This window comes from Cervus canadensis, chromosome 1 (assembly GCF_019320065.1).
Source record: "Cervus canadensis isolate Bull #8, Minnesota chromosome 1, ASM1932006v1, whole genome shotgun sequence".
NCBI lineage: Eukaryota > Metazoa > Chordata > Mammalia > Artiodactyla > Cervidae > Cervus > Cervus canadensis.
In genome coordinates this window covers 24,520,356-24,537,356 of record NC_057386.1, presented here as the reverse complement: position 1 = coordinate 24,537,356, position 17,001 = coordinate 24,520,356, and the positions used below count along the sequence as shown (strand labels likewise).

Below are 17,001 nucleotides of genomic sequence, written 5' to 3'. Positions count from 1 at the left end.
TGATCCAGAGGAGCAGCTTCATTCAAAGCCAGGGTGTCTGTGAGCAGCCTTCCAGGTTCTCAGCTTCTGCCCCTGATCTGTTCCATGGCAGGACCTAGGGTCCCATAGATGACACCACTCTGCAGGCCTGGCAGCCAGGAGTATCCCTCAACAACCTGCAGAAGAAGGGGCTGGCAGGAACAGGCTAGGCTTCTGCTAACCCCAGAAGACAGCCAGGGCGGCTCCACTCACCCAGATCTATGCACCTCTCAGTCAGGATCCCCTCCCAGCCCTACTCTGCCCCACCCCCTGCTTCCCAATAGCCCAGCTAACAGGGCTCCAGATGCTAACTGACTGTCCTCTGGTCTTTGCTCTCATCTCTAATGGAACATAAGTGTCCATGGTTGTCCTGGAAACCAGGCACAAAACAGGAAAGACTTCCCAGTTTCTTTCCCTCCATCCAAAGGGATTCTTGTGCAGCTCTGGGGGCCCTGCCACCTTCCCCCACCCTACTTCCACCTGGCTATTACCCTAGTTTTGACCCCAGGGGTCCAATCAGGGGACTATTTCAAAGCCTCAAAAAGCTCAAGCCTTGGGGCTGAGCTATCCCTACAGAAGGATGAGGGTGGAGAACAGTCAGAGAAGCTGCACTCCAACTTGCCTCAGTGACCTGGACAGGGGAGAGGATTGGGGTGGCCCTCTGAACCTGTCAGGAGTCGTGAAGCCTACTCCTGGTCCTGCATTGCTTCTAACTCAAGGGGCCAAGACAAACCAGCCAGAGCAGCAGGGGTGGGGGGACTTCTGGTTCTGCCAGCCTGCAAATTAGAATTGCCAGGGGGAGTTCTGAACCCACATCAGTGTTGAGCTGCCACCTCAGACCAGTTAACTCAGAACCCTCAGTTTGGATCCCCATCCACTGAGCTAAGCTCAAAATGTTCACAGCAGGTGACTGTGTAACCAGGACTTGGTGTAATTGGACAGGAGTGGCAGGGGCTGAAACAGGACACGTCCCACCTAAGTTCAAAAAAATAAGACTCTTTAAACAGTTGTGCTAGTCCAGCGACAGCATAGCCACAGCCTGGCCTGTGCATCTTTAGCAGAGTCTAAATGCTGCCTGTGCCTGATACTCTACACCTAGTTATTACATTGTTTTAATAGAGCTAAAGGTTGATGTAAGACAGAACCGAAACCTTTTAGAGAACCAAATCAGAGCTTCAGATGTTCACTAAAATAGGAGCCAGAAAAAAGCAATCATCTCAGCCCTTGAACCCAAACACTATTTCCTCGAAGTTCTTGCTGTTACTTTCTTCCTCTTTACCTGCTTTAGCAGCATAGGGGAATGTAGTGACACAGTGCCGTGGAATCCTCCTGCCTCCTTCTGAAGCGTGCAGTCACCACCAAATAGCTTTGACTTTGGGTTCATTTCATTTTCCTGGCCTGCTAAAGGAAAATACGAACATTGCCTGCCTCAAAGAGTTGTGAGGATTAAGCGACATACTCCATGCAAGGTCAGTGCAGCGGCTGAAGAGACGAACATCCCAACACTGCCACTGGTGGACAGTGGTGCCCTCTCCTGGCAGCTTGAAAAACTTGACATAAGGCAGCCTGGGTTCAAACTGAGCTTTGTTTCCCAAGCTGAGGTGACTGGGCCAGCATGACTGGATAGGGTGATTTTAAAAGGTTCTGAGAAACCTTCACCCTTGTTCCCACATCAAGTACGCTGTGAATGACTGATACTGAGCCATGGCTGGCAATGGCAGGAAAGTAGGATGGGAGAAGGGGCTTGAGAAAAGGAGGGAGGCTGGACAAACCTTTCCAATATGGCTCTCCTAGGTCCTAAGGCAGTGGCTCGGAACCCATGCCACTGCTGCTCCTGCTTCTGAAGGGGGCAGTGGTAACCACCAGGTCCTGGCTGGAACTGGCTGCCTCTGTTCTTGAGGTGCCCCATACAGAACTCTGAGCTGGGCAGGAAACAGAGCCAAGGCTTCTGGGATGGGCACTGGTGACTCCAAAGACAGAGAAGTCAGCCTCTGCCTCAGCCTGGCAGCAAGGACGTGCTGGGTCAGGACTCTGAAGAACTGAACTAGCTCACCTGGTGGCCCGCTGGGTGGCAATGAGGACGTCTCTGAGCCTCTCTGGGCCTGTTTACCCCTCATAAGGGAGGGATCTGGATTATGGGTTCTTGTGTCCCTTCTGGCTCTTGGATGGATTTTAAACTGTTCTCACTCTCGGGCAATTAGACCCTCCACCTTCTTCCAAAGTACCAGCCAAAACTCTTAGAAGACGGCCCAACAGTGCTGGCTCTCTGACACCCAGGAGGAAAAACACAGAGGCTCCACTGAGAGAGATAGAGATATATTTCTTCTGTTGCATATTTCAGACTTCACACTGAGCTTCAGGCACAATGCTGCTCCAGGTTCTTCTGAGAGCCCTGGCAGAGTCTTCTTCCCATGTTGCTCATGAGGGCTCACCACTCCAGGGCAGAGAAGCCCAGGCCCTGCTTGCAGTTCTGGGCACCTGGGAGACTGCAATGGTCTCAGCAGGCCCTGGTGCCCTGTCTTTCCCATCAAGGGGCAGGGCATGCTGGAAAGCCCTAGAGCCAGCCCCGCCCCCTCTTCTATGGTCCCCTGGCTACAAGAGGAGAGGCTGACCCATTAGAGTCCAGCTCTGCAGTGCTTTCCTAATCACCTGTTCTCTAGCTCTCAGAGCCTGCCACAGCACTTGTAGCCCCACAAAACCTCAGCCGTGAGCACCTCAGGCCAAAGCTGGGGGATAAGGCCCTAGAGAGTGAGGCAGACCCAGCCTCCTCCAGAGCAGCAGCAGATGGGCTTGTCTGGCCCCTGCTCCCCAGAGCCTTGGCCCACTTCCTGGCCCCGCTCTGGGCCCTATTGCACATCTTTTGTTTCCAGTTCATTCCCCACCACCCATTTTTCTTTAAAAAAAAAAGAAAACAAAATTAGAGGAGAAGGTGAGGAAGCTAGAGCCCTTCTCCCCATGTTCCTGCTAACATCTGGTCCCCAGCAGAGCCATTTCAGTGGTAAATACCATGCCCACCTTCCCTGCCGTCTGTGGGTTCTTGATGGCTGACAAGGGTGTACAGCCTGGGCCTCTGGTTCTTGCCTGTGAGGGAGACAGCCCTCTGTCATCTGTAAGGTGCAATTTCCCGGGTCTTCCGGAGGCGCTGGCTGGGACCCTGCTACCTGAGTCGCCCATCTGCTTTGACAGGCCCCAGCTCTGATTTGGGGTCCGGGGACAGAGAGCTCCAGCTGGTCAGTCTGCAGAGCTCCAGGGAGGGACAGGTGGAGGGGCCCGTGGCACACAGTCCGGCCACAGACCAGAAGCTGCTTAGTTCCCCGTCTGTCCAGGCCTCCAGCGCCGGGCCAGTGAGCTCTGCATGTAGTCGGGCAGCCTCCTCCGCAGGCTCTGGCTGAGGCAGGTTCAGGATGCCACTCAGGCCCTGGAAACTCTGCTCCATATACTCGTTGTGGGGTGGCCCAGCGTGCAGCCAGCTGGCATCATCTGGGGGTGCAGAGCAGGAGTAATCATGCCCCACCCGAATGATCTCATGAAGGCCAGACCCTGGGAATCAGGTCTGAGCACCCCAGTCAGTCCTGTCCCAACTCTACCACTGAGTCGCATCTTGCTGAGTGACTTTAGACTAATCCACAGAACTTTCTGTGCTTGTAAAACTTAGTTTTATAAAATCAAGACAGTAATCCCCAAATTCCTAACTTGAGGATTAAATAAAACAGTGGGTTCAAGGTACTTTAGAAAGTAAGGTTATTTTCTGATAATGGTATGGTTTGTGTCACCCATGCTGCTTCTCAATCACCTCCAGTGGTCTCCAGAGCCCTCAGAAGCCTAGTACTCAGGCCTTTAGGCTACAAGCCCTGCTTACTCTGCCAGCCTTCCTTCCCATCTCCTTTGGCATCCTACTCCCTTCCACCCTCTGTTCTCCTCATGCACTAGACACCTGCTAACTTTGTTCCCTCAGTTTAGAATATCCTTCATTGTCTATAAAAATCAGCTCCTTCAAGACTCAGCTCCAATAGCACTTGCTGTCAAGCTTGCCTCCACCACCCCACCCTTCATCTCCTCCATCAGACTGTGAGTCCTAGGAGAGCAGGGGCGCCTGTTCTGATCTGCCACAGCCACTGCCCCACCCTGGACCCCATCCTCTTCTGGGTTACCTCTGCTCTGACCCACCTTCTCAGTGATGGGACATGGCTGGAGGAAGAAAACATCTACCTACTTACTGAACATCTACTGTATACCAACCATTTTTACCCAGATATTCACCCCTAAGAGCCCCCAGAAGGTACTCACTTGTATTGGGACCCCTGCAGGAACCTACAGCCTACACTTAGTTTAGAGCCTGTCTCCTAGCCTCAGCTATGTGACCTTCTCCACCTGGCTACCAATGGACTGGGAAGAGGACCAACATCAGATCTGCTGTCCTTAGAATGTGGAACTTGTGGACTGAGGGGCCCTGGTCAGTCTCCGTTGCACTGAGAGGCCATGTATTGAGAAGCCTGAGGCTGATTCAAACAGCACAGGATGAGGGACACGATGGCCCCAGAGAGACAGAAAGCACGTCTCAGTTCCAGTGGGACCCGAGTCATTTCCTGAGTTCTGTGGGGGAAAGCCCCACATTTTTCCAATAATTTCCCCCTTTCCCCTGGAGCAATTTGAGTGGATCTATGTTCCACACACCCAGGAGGTCTCTAACAATTGTATTTCTCTTACTTTACATGTAATAAGACTGAGGTTCAGGAAGGCCCAGTAATTTTGCCAAGAATAAAAGCCCAATTAAAGTGTCAGAGCTGCGTTCTAAAGCCAGGTCTGCCTGCCCGGGAAGCATGATATCAGAGTGCAGGGTTCTGGGATGCTTACGGATGGATGGGCAAAGCCACAATCTGCCCCCTTCCCCTTCTCTGATGTTAGCTTCTTGGGATCACCTGTCTACAAATCCTATCCTGCCTGACTCCTGGGTATCATTTGGGAACTAGATACTTACCTTTCCTGAGAGGTAGTTTGCGGTTGAAGGTCAAGGGCAGCACGAGGAAGCGAGTCTCACCCAGGGGTTCCCAGAACTGAAGCAGTCGAACAGTCCAGGCCCCTGGCCGCAGGGGCCGGCTCAGTGGGGGTTTGTACTGCGTGACCTCCGTTTCCGCGTCTACCACGATGTCATAAGATGTGGCCACCACGTAGGTGGGGTCGATCCATACCACGGTGACTGTGAGGTTGGGGCCCCGGGCCCAGCGCTGCATGGCCACAGGCTCGTCCAGTGGCCCCAGCAACCCCCCAAAGTTCCGGAAAAGACGCTCTTTGGGGTCCCACTCGGTGCCAACCTGTAGGGAAGGAGGCAGCTGGGCAGAAGCCAAGGGAAAGTCCTCCTCTCTACCTGCTGCCCCCTCTAACTCCTGTGGGACATCAGGCCAGTCACTGTCTCTTTCTGGGCCTCAGTCTCCCCCTTTGCAAAATGATAGGCTCAGACTGGGATTTTTAACATCTCTATAAGCTCTGAGATTCATTCTAGGCTCCTGTTCTGACCTGCTCTGAAGTGTTGGGGGCAGTAAGGCAGAAATGAGATTCGAAGTCCTGCCCAGAGACCATCCCCACATGGACCAAAGGCCTCCAAGAAGGAGACTGAGGAGACACTCAAAAGCCTAATCTTCTGGCCCAACTGGAATGTCCAACTCCTTATAGAAGAAAATCCCTGGGTGTAGAATACAGGCTTGCGTTGTAGTGGAACCAAGGTCCCCTCCCCGCTGACTGCATGTCCTCTGTGCATCCCAAGGCTGCCATCACTGGGAAAGAAGACCCAGGAATCCAGTCCTGAAAGGCAACCCAATCCTCAGCCCTCCCTTAGTGTCTGTCCCTCTCTCCCCACGACCCTGAGTCTTATGGGGAACAGGAGGAAGCAAGGGGAGGACCTGTCCCACCTCCAAACTCTGGAGCCGGCTGGCCTGGTCACTGTGCCCCAACAGCTTCAGCGACCCCTGGGGCATCAGCCACATCTCCAGCGTCTCTGCCGGCCCCTGGGCTGAGGACTGCACCACCTGCGTCACCAAGTAGCCCTGGAAATGGTCGTCATAGAAATACAGGTGCACGCTGGACGGCAAGCCCCTGGGCTCAAACCTAAGAAGGTTCCAGCAGGGAGAAAGGGAGATGCCATCAGCACACCCAACTTGGCCTGGAGTCCCAGGAAGGGGGCTCTGGGGGAGTCCCATCCCCAGGTGCTTTCTTTGCCCAGATCTCACACCCACAGATCCTACATGCCTGGCGTTTGCCATCTTCATTTTATTTGCACTTTTCCCTGCCTCGGGCTGGGGGCTCCCTGGGGGAGGGGCTGTCTCTTTCTGATTGTCCTCCTTACAGGGCATTACATCCTGAGAGTCTGCAAAATGTCAAAAGGAGGTCTCACCTGCAGAGTGGGTTGGCCAGGGGGGACGCAGCAGTGGTGATGTGGCGCAGGCTGAGGCGGGCAAAAGCAGTGTAAGCAGTGAGCATGACATCGCTGAGCCCACTGGGGCCATCAGCCACGTCATAGGTGTTCTCCCAGTAGGCCTTGAGGGCTGGGGTGCCGGGGGGGTAGCTGCCATATAGGTGGAAGTCCAGGATTTCCAGTACCTCCTGGTTCACAGTGGACTCAAACTTCCGGGCGAAGAAGGTGGGTCTGGAGACTTGCTGGAGTGGGAGAGGCAAGGAGGGTGAAGGGGTCTGGAGGTCCCAGAGAGCACAGCAGGGGAAGCGCCTTTTCCCAGCACTGCCTAGAGATCAGCCACCGAGGGTTTTTCCTGCCTCCAGTTTAGCCCCTGCCCCCGGGGGCTGCTCCCGGTAAGAGTCCCCCAGATCCTCTGGTTGGACCACCCAGGATTGTTTCTGACCCTAGGAAGCACCCAGCAAAAAGCTGGAGTGAGGCTCTATCAAGGGCCAGAGATTGGGGGTCATGGGGAAGCACCTGCAGCCGTAGGAAGTCCTGCGGCTTGAAGTCATTGGGGGAGCAGCCGCACCAGTCCACGATGTGCTTGTACTGGCACTTGCAGCCCAGCTTGCGGTTCCAGTTGGTGACCCGCAGGTTGTTGTCCACGAGGCTCTCGCAGGCTGGGCTGTTCTCCAGCACAGTGTGAAAGAAGGACTGTGGGTGGCAGGGCGGGGTAGAGGGTGAGCCGTCGAGCCCACCACTTGCCCTCCCCTGCCTGGGCGCGGGCCCAGTCACCTACCTCGGCTGGGAGCAGCGTGTACGTGTAGAACTGACGTAGCTGGGCCACAAGCGGGTCGTCTGTATACACCACATACTCCACAAAGCTGCGAGTTAGCACGAACCAGTCCGAGCCACCGTCCACCACAATGCCTGCTGGGATCTGCCGCTCGCCCAGACGCCACATATGCGAATCGCACTCATGGAAGAGCCGGTCCAAGCCCTGTTTCTTGATGAACCTGTGGGAGGCACATGGGCCTGTGGCTGAGGGTCTTGCAGGGTGGAATCCAGGCTCTCATCTTTCTAGGAATCAGCACTCCTCAATCTATGATTGGTTTGGAGGTTTTGCAACCGAGGGCTAAGGCCACCAAGCCCCCTGAGTGTAGGGCTTGTGGCGAGACCCCAAGATCAGGGCATCCTCCACCATCCCCTTACCTGGAATTGTCCCGGCCATGAGACTTGAGGAAATTCTTGTCCCGGTTCTTGGACAGGAAAGCTACCAGCTCCTCATTGGTCCTGGAGAGAAAATTGCATGTGGGTAGCGTGTGTGAGAGTGGCTCAGTCACAGCCCAGAGCAGACAGACCCCTCCAGCACTCTTTACCTTCACTCCTTGGCCCCTTCTTTTCTTACTGAGAGCCAGTCTGGCCAACTGACCTACTCTAGGTTGATGCTCTGGGGTGGTGAGGATCTGAGGTCCCTGAGAAAGACCACCCCATCCTTCTTCCACCCTTTCCTGTCTGACCCAAGATCCTGGTTCAGACTTCTGGCTTCTTCTCCTCCCCACCTGTTGTCCCTTACAACCCTCATATCATCTTTCAACAACAACTCCTCTAAAACATTGCTGGGACCCAGGAATCATGTTTGAGGTGTGCAGATCCCAGAATGAGGCTTTGGGGAGGGAAGAAGTCCATTGGGACCCTGGAACCCCAAGTCCTAGAGGAGGCCCCCCTCCCATCTGCAGGGCTCAGAGCACCGCCCCACACCTGGTCGGGTAGTCAGTGGCACTGAGGTTGATGAAGAAGTCCCAGGCCCAGCCGGGCACCTCCAGCAGGTCCCGCATGCTCCGCAGATACATCCTCAGCAGGCTGGCCCCGCCCCAGATGGTGACCATGCGCCAGGGCGTTACCCGCACGTTATCATACTGCCGGGCCAGCTCCACTACCTCCCGGTGCAGGTAGTTGGAGCGCTGTGGGAGGTGGGGTGGTGGTGGTGGAAACTCAGCAGTGGAAGATGAACCCCCAGCATCACAACCTCCCCACCCAGCCCCACCCCAGGGCGGAGAACAAGTGACATGAAATGGACAGAGCACGGGCTAGGGCTCCAGCTCTCAAGCAGCATGTCAGCTGGTACGGGCTGCTCCCCCATTCCCCATTCTCCTATCTCTGGGCCCCCTGAGCAAGTCAGAGATACTGTCTGTCCATGACAATCTGGGCCTCTGTCCTACTTACTCAGATGCCCTGTCTCCCTGGCCATAGCAGGTACCTTGTCCACATGGACGTAGAAGAAATGCTGCCTGTGGTACACAGCCTTGAGGAGACGCTTCAGCTGCCGGATGGCGCGGCCATGAACCACCAGCATGTAGGCGATTCGCACTGGGGGACCATCCACGGGCTGCTGGGCCCGGACCTCGTCCCACGGGATGCCAGGGCTCACCTTCCCTGAGAGTGGAGAACAGGGGCATCGGTGAGGTCCCGCTCCAGGTCACAGGGTACAGTCAAGATGGGAAGAGGGAGCTGCCTGTCATCAAAAGGAAGAACCCTGGACGTAGAGCCCGGTGCTCCCGGGCCCTAGGTCCACCTCTGCCACTTAGCGCACTCATCGCCAACCTGGGCAGCGAGGTGTGCCCTTCCGGGCTTTCATCCCTGAGAACTGGGGGCGGGGATCCCTGCCGTACACCCTTCTGGGCCACCACCTCTCTGCCTAGGCTTGTCTCTTACCAGCCCGCTGGCAGTGCCGGGGCACAGCCTTGGGCATGAGGCTGCCGGCCTGGTGCAGGCACACCACGTTGGCGATCTCCTGCTGGCACTGCTTGGAGCTGGCTCGGGCCAGTGCAGACAGAGCATCCTTGCCAACGATCTCACACTTGGGCGTGAAGCTGTTGTCTGTGGGCTGGGGGGCGCCCTCCACACTCCCCGTGTCTCCATGCGGGAAGCCAGCCGCCCCAACCAGCGCCTCCTCAGCCGCCGCCCCGCTCAGGTTCTGGCGGCCTGGGGCCTCTGGGGGCGGGGTGGGGGGGATCCGCCGGCCGGTTCTGTGCCGGCTAGTTATTGCCCGTACCACCTTGGCCACGGGCACCCCGGGGCTCTCAGCACGGCCCCGCCAGCGCCCATGCCTTCTGCCTGCGCTGCCCCGCCGCCCAGCTGAACTGTCTGTGTCCTTGGAGCCTTCGCTGGGGTCAAGTGGCCGTGGCTTCTTCTGCCTTCCTTTCTGTAAAAGATAGGCAAACAGAAGTCACTAAGATAGTTGCTCTCCTCCTGCTCCTTCAGCTTCTAGCTGGCTCAGGCTTTGAAGCCCCTGCCACCCTTTATCTAGAAAAGTACTGTTCGCCTGAGCACTCTGCACTTCTGCTGGGAGGTCTCCTTGACCAGCCGGCGGAGGAAATGTCGCCCTCCCCCAAGGCACCATCGCATCCACACCCCCTCCATCACACAGATCACAGGGCACTGAGCCTCCTTTGGATTCAGACACCACTTTCTTTTTCCACAAATAGGAAGATGAATAAGAGAAACATGCAGAGACCCTACAGACAAGAGCGTTCATCCAGCACTCCCAGCCAGGCTTGACTGGGACAAGATAATGCTCTTCGGAAGGAAAAAGCATTCTGCCATCTATAGTATTTCCAGATGGGCGTGCTGAAGCTACAACAGAGCAAAGGGGTCTTGCCTGGTGGAGAGGACCGAGGTGAAATCTGAGACCCCATTGCTGGTTGGGTTCTCTGGGAAGCAGAGACTAAGAGTCAGAGTGCAGGAGACTCCCTGGGGGGTCACACTCTGGATGATGAGGCAGCAGGAGCAGGCAGCTGCAGGGAAAGCCTTCAGATGGCCAAGCTGGCCTGACATCTGGGCAGAGGGGCAAGGAAGAGCTTCAGACAACAGCTTGGCTTGGAGAGGGCCTCGACCAGCTAGTGGGAAGCTCCAGGGCAAAGACAGCCTAGAGATGGAAGCCCTGGTACTACTGCTGGGAGTGGCTGAGGAGGTGTCTGGCCATGGCTGGAAGGCTAGGGCGTGAAGGCACCTGCAGCTGCAGGCTGGCAACTCATCGCTCCCTGTGGCAGGGTGGCTCGTGAAGGGAAACCTGAGATAAGGGAAAGCCTCCACCCCTGCTTCCCAGCTCCTGCAGCCTCCTCTCAAACCTAGGAACCTCCCTAATGATCCGGCCACCCTTGAAAGCATGTATAGCCACACTCGTTCCAGCTTTCCCTGCCCTTCTTTTGTGATCCCCCTCCTTCCCTGCCTGACCAAATTCCATCCATCCTTCAAGATCCAGCAGAGTCTCCATGTGTGAGGCCGTCCCATTTGCCTCAGGGTGGGACGTTCTTCTAGCCGACCAACTCCTTGGGAAGAGGCTGTCGTGTCAGTTCCATCTCCCCAGTGCCCAGTGGAGTGGCTGGCATATCGGGTGTCTGGTTGGTGTCTGCTGGATGAGACACAGACTGGACGGAGGAGTGAGAGGCCCCGTGTGACTACTCTGGAGTCATCAGGGCTTCCCACTCAGCTCCGTCACTCCCCCACACTTACCTATCTTCTCTGAGCAGGTTCCCTCAACTATCAAATATAGGAGGGAAGAGTGTCCACGAGATAGAGCCTGAGATACTGCAACTGGAAAGAGCTGTCCCCTCTCTCTCTCTCACACTCTCTGTGTGAGTCCTCTTCTGGCCTGGCCTTCCAGCAGCAGGACTCACTGGACCACAGCCTCTGAAGCAGGTGCCTCAGGATGCCCTCCTGGTGTTTCCCTGGTGTGGCCTTGGTGGCCACTCCTTATCAGTCTTCGTGGCTGACCCTGCCTCATCTCCCAAGGCCATTTTGGGGCCTTTCCTTGTCCAGGCTTTCCAGGGGACCTCACTCAGTCCCAAATTTCTCTCTATGGCCTAGAGGGGCTCCCTTGAACTTTCTGTTGTCTAACTGCCAGCCTCCTTGATGCCTCTCCTGGGAGTCTGATAGACCTCTCAAGCCACAAATCCAAAAGTGAACTCCTGACCTTCCCTCAGTCGGCTCCTTCTTCAGTTAATGACCAGTCCACCCTTCAGGTTGCTCAGGCCAAAAACATTGGGGCATCACTTGGACCCTTGTTTCCCTCATACTCCATCATCAGTACACATGTTGGGGCTCCCTTCAAAGGACATCCAGAATTTGATCACTTCTCACTGCTTCCATCATTACCATCCCTGCCTGGAAGCCCTGCTCTTACTCTGGTTTCCTATAGTCCATTCTCAGCAGCCAGTATGCCCATTTCCCTACTTCTCTGCTTGAAGCCACCCATGGCTCCTGCTCTGAGGACAAAGCCCAAAGCCCTTACATGAACCTCCAAAGGCAATGTGAGCGATGTCTGGCTGACCCCCTCCCTTCCTGACCTTATCTCCTACTAACCTCTCAAGCTTATACTCTTCCAGTCTTAATGTAATGGTTTTCTCAGTGCCCCTCCCTCCTACCTGGCATTCACTGTCCCCTGTACCTAGAACGTTCTCCCCTCGATGTCCCACCATCCCCTGCCTCCAGTTCCTTGCTCAGGTGGCATCCTCTCAGGCAGGCCACCGTGTCTACAGTGGTGGCCAAGGCCAAACTCCAGCTCTCCCCCATCTTCCACTTTGTTTCTCCCACAGCACTTATGTATATGTATAATGTATGTAAAAGTATATAATGTATATATGTATTATATATATAATGTGTATATAATGTATAATGTAATATGTATAACTGTATTTTTAAAAAATATTTATTTTATATAAGACCCGGCTATACCGGGTCTTAGTTGTGGCATGCGGAATCTTTAGTTGTGGCACAAAATTCTTAGTTGCAGCAAGTGGGATCTAGTTCCCTGACCAGAGATCAAACCCCGGGCCCCCTGCATTGGCAGTCTTAGCCACTGGACCACCAGAGAAGTCCCTGTATAAATGTATTTATATTGTGCTATTCTATGTCTCTCCCCTTACAAGTATGCAATGTCCATGAAGATAGAGCTTTTTGTTGTTTTGTTCACTGATGTATTCCTAGAGCCCAGAAGAATGTCTGGCAATGGGAGACTCTCTCTCTCTCTTTATATATATAAATTTTTGGCCATGCCACACAGCTTGCAGGAATCTAGTTCCCAAACCAGGGATTGAACCCATGCCCTTGGCAGTGAAAGTTAGGCAGAGTCCTAACCACTGGACCACCAAGGAATTCCCTCAGTAAATATTTGTTGAATCAATGAATGAATGAAAAGCCCTTGGCACAGGCTTGGCATTCAGTAAATGCTGTCATCCTTACTAATATTAATGAAAGGGGACTAGGAAACAGTCACGTGGGAAGTCAGGAGAGAAGCCAAGGACTTCAGATACTTTGGACCACCGGGTCAAGTTTTCCCTGTCCCTCCCCTCCCTAGGACCTCCCTCTCCTCCTCGGTCAGAGCATGGCAGATGCCTTAGGGCCAGAGGCCCAGCCTTAGGGCCTAGCCTTAGGGCCAGAGGCCCAGCCCTATACCCTGGTACCCCAGCCTTCTGTGCCCGGCATCCAGCCAGCCCTCTGATCTCTTGGGAGGTGCCCAGTGAGAACTGGGGATGTCTGTCTCCATCTGAGAAGAGATACCTGCAAGAGGGAGGGCAGAGTGGGGAGGAGGCAACAGGCTGTATTCTGTACCCATGCTGGGGAGGGCACCCTGGACTGGGAAGCCCCTAGGAAAGGTGGCTGCGGTCCCACTGAACTGAGCGCATATAAACTGGTGATGTCGGACCTGGACACACACTGGGCAGGGACAGACATTCTCAAGCTGAGGTGGGTGGAGATGGCAAAGGAGCTGTGGGTTCTCAAGATGGAGGCCAGTATCAGTGAGTGAGGAAGCTGGTCAGGAGGGCAGGGCTTGGGGCACAGGGCCAGGCTCGCTGTGGTGGGGGAAGGATGTGGGAGGAGCGGGCACGTTGGTGTCCTGCACTGCAGCAGGAGCTGGCTGACCCTGAGAAGGACAGTCCCAGAGGGGGCTGGGGGACAGGAGGCAGCAGTGAGGAACTGCGGTGGGTCCCCGGTGGGCAGCAAGCCCCTTCCCATTGCCTCATCCCAAGAATGTTTATATGCGCAGCAGCAGGACCTCATACTTGTACCCCTTCAGGAGTTGCCCAAAGTTGCCCCTAAGTCAGAGTTCCCTCTAATTACTGAGGATGGGGACTGGCCCTCTGACATCTGCGGGGATGCATTCTGGCCTCCGAGGCCCCCTCTCCTCACTGAGGAGGAATTCAAAGTCCTTTCCTGGCTCTGTAGCTTCTCCTTGGAATCCTTCTCTGAGTCTCAGAGACAGAGAACAAAGCAATGCTGATCCACCACCTTTGGACTTCTCAGACTGTGCTTAAAGTAAGTGGTGAGACAATGTTTGTAAAAGCTTTGAAAACCATAAAATGGCTCTTTGGATGTTAATGGTCATCTCTGGTCTCCAACCTAGCCCTCACACATGGCCAGAGTGTGCATCTTAAATGCGTATCTCACTTCATCCTTGTTTAGACCCCCTTTGGTTTCAGCACTCTCCCACTGCACTTAGAATAAAACCCCAGCCCCTCACTGCGGGCTGCAGGATGTGCCCTAGACTAACTTCTTCCAGGGATCCCACCACACCCTCCTTCCCATTTCTTGAAGGCAGCTAGCTAAGCCCACTCTCCTCAGGGCTTTCTGCCTGAACTCTGCCTACTGCTTCCCCAGGCTGACTTTCAGCTCACAGGCCACTTCCTGCAGAAGCCTTCCTCAACCACCTATCTAAATTAGCCCTCTTGTTATTGAGTTTCCTTTCCACTGTCAGTCTCTCCCTGCAGACTGTCTGCCCACAAGGGCCGTGACCTCATCATCTATTTTATTTCTGTATCTCTGGTGTTAGCACAGTGCCTAGTATGAAGTAGGACTTAATATTTGTTGAATGAATGAATGAATGAATCCCTATTACCACTGTGCAGTAGTGAAATAATAGTAAGAGATATTTACTGATGGTTTAGCATGTGCCAGCAACTCCTGCAAATACTTCACAGGCAGTACCAATGAGAGAGGTGATATTATTGCCCCGATCTTGGGGTGGGGAGCAGATACCATTGAGGACGCACACGGAAGAGATTAGGTGATTAGACAGTGGTCACACTACTCACCAGAAGCAGTGCTTGAATAGGACATAGGACGGTGAGGTGGGGTGGTCCAACTCAGCGCCCACCTTCTAAGTACTTAGTATGCTGCCTGGCTGCCCTGAGGTGGCTGCTGAAGGGCTCCAAGCACTAATGGCTGCTTGGACTGCACAACCTCTAGGTTATCAAGGATCCTTTTTTCCATTCTGGTCCAGGGATTCCCCTATCAGGTTCTGCTAGGAAGCTGGAGGAGGTGAGGAGGCAGGATCCCAGGCACTGCACCAGTTCTCCACCCCAGGCTGGAGGCAGCGCAGCAGAGACCTTGAGGCCAGAACAGCCTCTCAGCCCTTCCAGAGATTCACATAGCTGTGTAGCAGAGGGTCTGAGAAGCCCTGGATGCTTTGCCATGACCCTCCCAAAAGTGGTCACCAGCCCCTACTCACATATATTCCAGGGTCAGAAGGCTCCTTAACTCCTTGTCAGCCCATTCCATGTTAGAATGTCTCATCTGCCCCCAAAATCATCTCTTCGCCTTCCTGCTTCTTACTGGACCACAGAAAACAAGCTCACTCCCTTCAGATGTCACAGGTGACATCTGTTAGCCTCCCCTAACCCCTAACCTCAGATCCTTTTGGAGTTATGATCTCATGTGACTCTGTCCCAGCTCCCCTCACCATCCTAGTTTGTTGGTTCTCCCCAAAAAAGGCAAAAGCAGTGATTCTCCCAATTTCCACACTAGGCCTTCCAGACTGCCCAGATGCAGGAAGGAAAAATGGATATTAGGGCTCCCTTGGCCTTCACCCTACCAGGAGGAGAGGCCCAAGGGGACGGGGCAAGCGGAGCAGAGAAACTGACTCAGTCCACCAGAACCCAGGGGTGGGGGCGGGGAAGCCCTGTCCTCTGGTCTACAGCTTAGGGTCAGGGTTTGACTTATCCTCTTCAACCTTCCAGGATGGTCTCAGACCCCACTGGACCCTCCTGATCACACTGGGGAAGACATGTCTAATCCTCCAGGGAAAACCACAGCAGCCAAGAGACTCTCAGAACGAGGACCTGGGGACTAAGAAGGATGGGATTTGCCCCTGCTCCACAGCCTGGGGCTCTGCTAAACTAGCTGCTGCTGTCCCCATTCTCTTACCGTCAGAGAGGGCGAGTCTCCAATTCCCTAATGTCCTGAGGCCAATTCACCAACTCAATTCCCCTACCATCCTCTTAAGGAGACCCATGCAGGTGCTTCAGACCCCTGGCTGAAGAAGCCACGCCTCAAGGGCACTCCAGTTCTCTCCCTCGGGGTCTCCCTCCCTCTCCTCAGTTGCCAGACTGAGTCCCACCCCCAGGCTCCACTTCTTAACTGGCCAGTGCCCCTCTGAGGGGCGAGTCGGCGCGATTGCCCGGGGTCCCTAGGCCCCATTCCTCCGCCCACGGCGCGCACACCCCCACCCCCTCCCAACTTCAGAAAGTTTGGCCTGGGGCTCCCCACCTCCAAGCCGGCTCGGGCCCAGCCGCGCCTCCTGGCCCGGCTGCCCGCCACCCGCGCCTGACCTTCACCGCTCGCGGAGCTGGAGACCACCGCACCAAGACCCGCTCCTCCCGCCCGGGGCCCCTGCTAACCCCGCGGCCCGTCCTCCGGGTCACGCACCGTCCCCGCGCGCAGGCCCCCGGCCCGCCTGGGAAACGGGCGCCAGGGGTCCGAGGCCCCGAGCCAGGCGGCCGCCCCTGCGCAACACGCAAGCGGCCCGTGCCCCACTTCCCCGGCGGGGGCCATCCGTTTCCCCGCCAGGACCCCGCGCGTCCCCGCGCCCGGCCTGCCCGCCTGCCCGCCCGGCCGTCGGAGCACCTCGCCCGGCTCGTCGTCCTCCAGGACGCTGAAGCTCCACACCACTAGGCCCTGCAGCAGCAGGATGGCCAGCGCCGTGGCGATCGCCAGCTTGTAGCGCCGCACCAGCTTCTGCACCCGCGCGCTCGCCACCATCTTCCTGCCCCGGACGCAGGGCGCGCGCCCAGCCCTGCAACCCGGCCGCGGGCGCGTGCACGGGCACGGGCAGAACCGGCTTCTCCCGAGGGAGGCGGGCCTGGCGCGCGCCGGGGCGGGGCCGGGGGCGGGGCCCGCAGGCCCTAAACGCCGCGCCCCGCGGGCCAGGGGCGGAGCCTGGTCCCGCCGAGCTAGCTGTCCCACGGGCCGCCGGCCTCTCGCGCGGTGGTTCACTGCCTGTCTTGGTCAGTGCCCCAGCTCTTGCGTGTTCTTACCCGCTTCCGGACGGCAAGCCCATGGAACCAGAGTGCAGAGAGGTCTGTGGCCTCACCTCTCTCTGACTCGCCGCCTGGTGTGGGGTGAAGGTGGGGTGGAGGAACTCAGCTTCCCCGAGACGAACTCCCTCTCGGCCCTCATGCGCGCAGAGAATGCTAGAGCGCCCAGAAACGCCGAGTTGGGAGCGACTGTGTAAGTGCCACAGCCCTTGCTTTAAAACCTTGGAAGCCGCACCTACGCGGCAAAGTCTAACTCCTTTGACTGGCATCTGAGGCCCTTCA

At 55.9% G+C, this 17,001-nt stretch overlaps 1 protein-coding gene across 1 annotated transcript; it reads right to left on the bottom strand.

Moving 5' to 3' along the window:
• Positions 1–2,318: 2,318 nt before the first annotated feature.
• Positions 2,319–16,519, bottom strand: XYLT2 (xylosyltransferase 2). Its single transcript, XM_043471301.1, has 11 exons — positions 16,310–16,519; positions 9,122–9,611; positions 8,667–8,842; positions 8,168–8,370; positions 7,619–7,699; positions 7,206–7,422; positions 6,944–7,120; positions 6,407–6,669; positions 5,925–6,120; positions 4,997–5,330; positions 2,319–3,498 (listed from the first exon to the last, which is right to left on the bottom strand). Exons 1-11 carry the CDS (start codon positions 16,442–16,444, stop codon positions 3,176–3,178), a joined length of 2,595 nt encoding a protein of 864 aa, XP_043327236.1. The 5' UTR covers positions 16,445–16,519; the 3' UTR covers positions 2,319–3,175.
• Positions 16,520–17,001: the final 482 nt, after the last annotated feature.

What these genes read in the sequence shown, in the direction of transcription:
- XYLT2 (XM_043471301.1), bottom strand. Translation starts at nt 16,444, where the DNA reads ATGGTGGCGAGCGCGCGGGTGCAGAAGCTGGTGCGGCGCTACAAGCTG. An exon ending in CCGGCACTGCCAGCGGGCTG is followed by an intron (nt 8,843 to 9,121) that starts GTAAGAGACAAG and finishes CTCCACTCTCAG; the next exon opens with GGAAGGTGAGCCCTGGCATC. An exon ending in GCCGGCTCCAGAGTTTGGAG is followed by an intron (nt 5,331 to 5,924) that starts GTGGGACAGGTC and finishes CCTTCCCTACAG; the next exon opens with GTTGGCACCGAGTGGGACCC.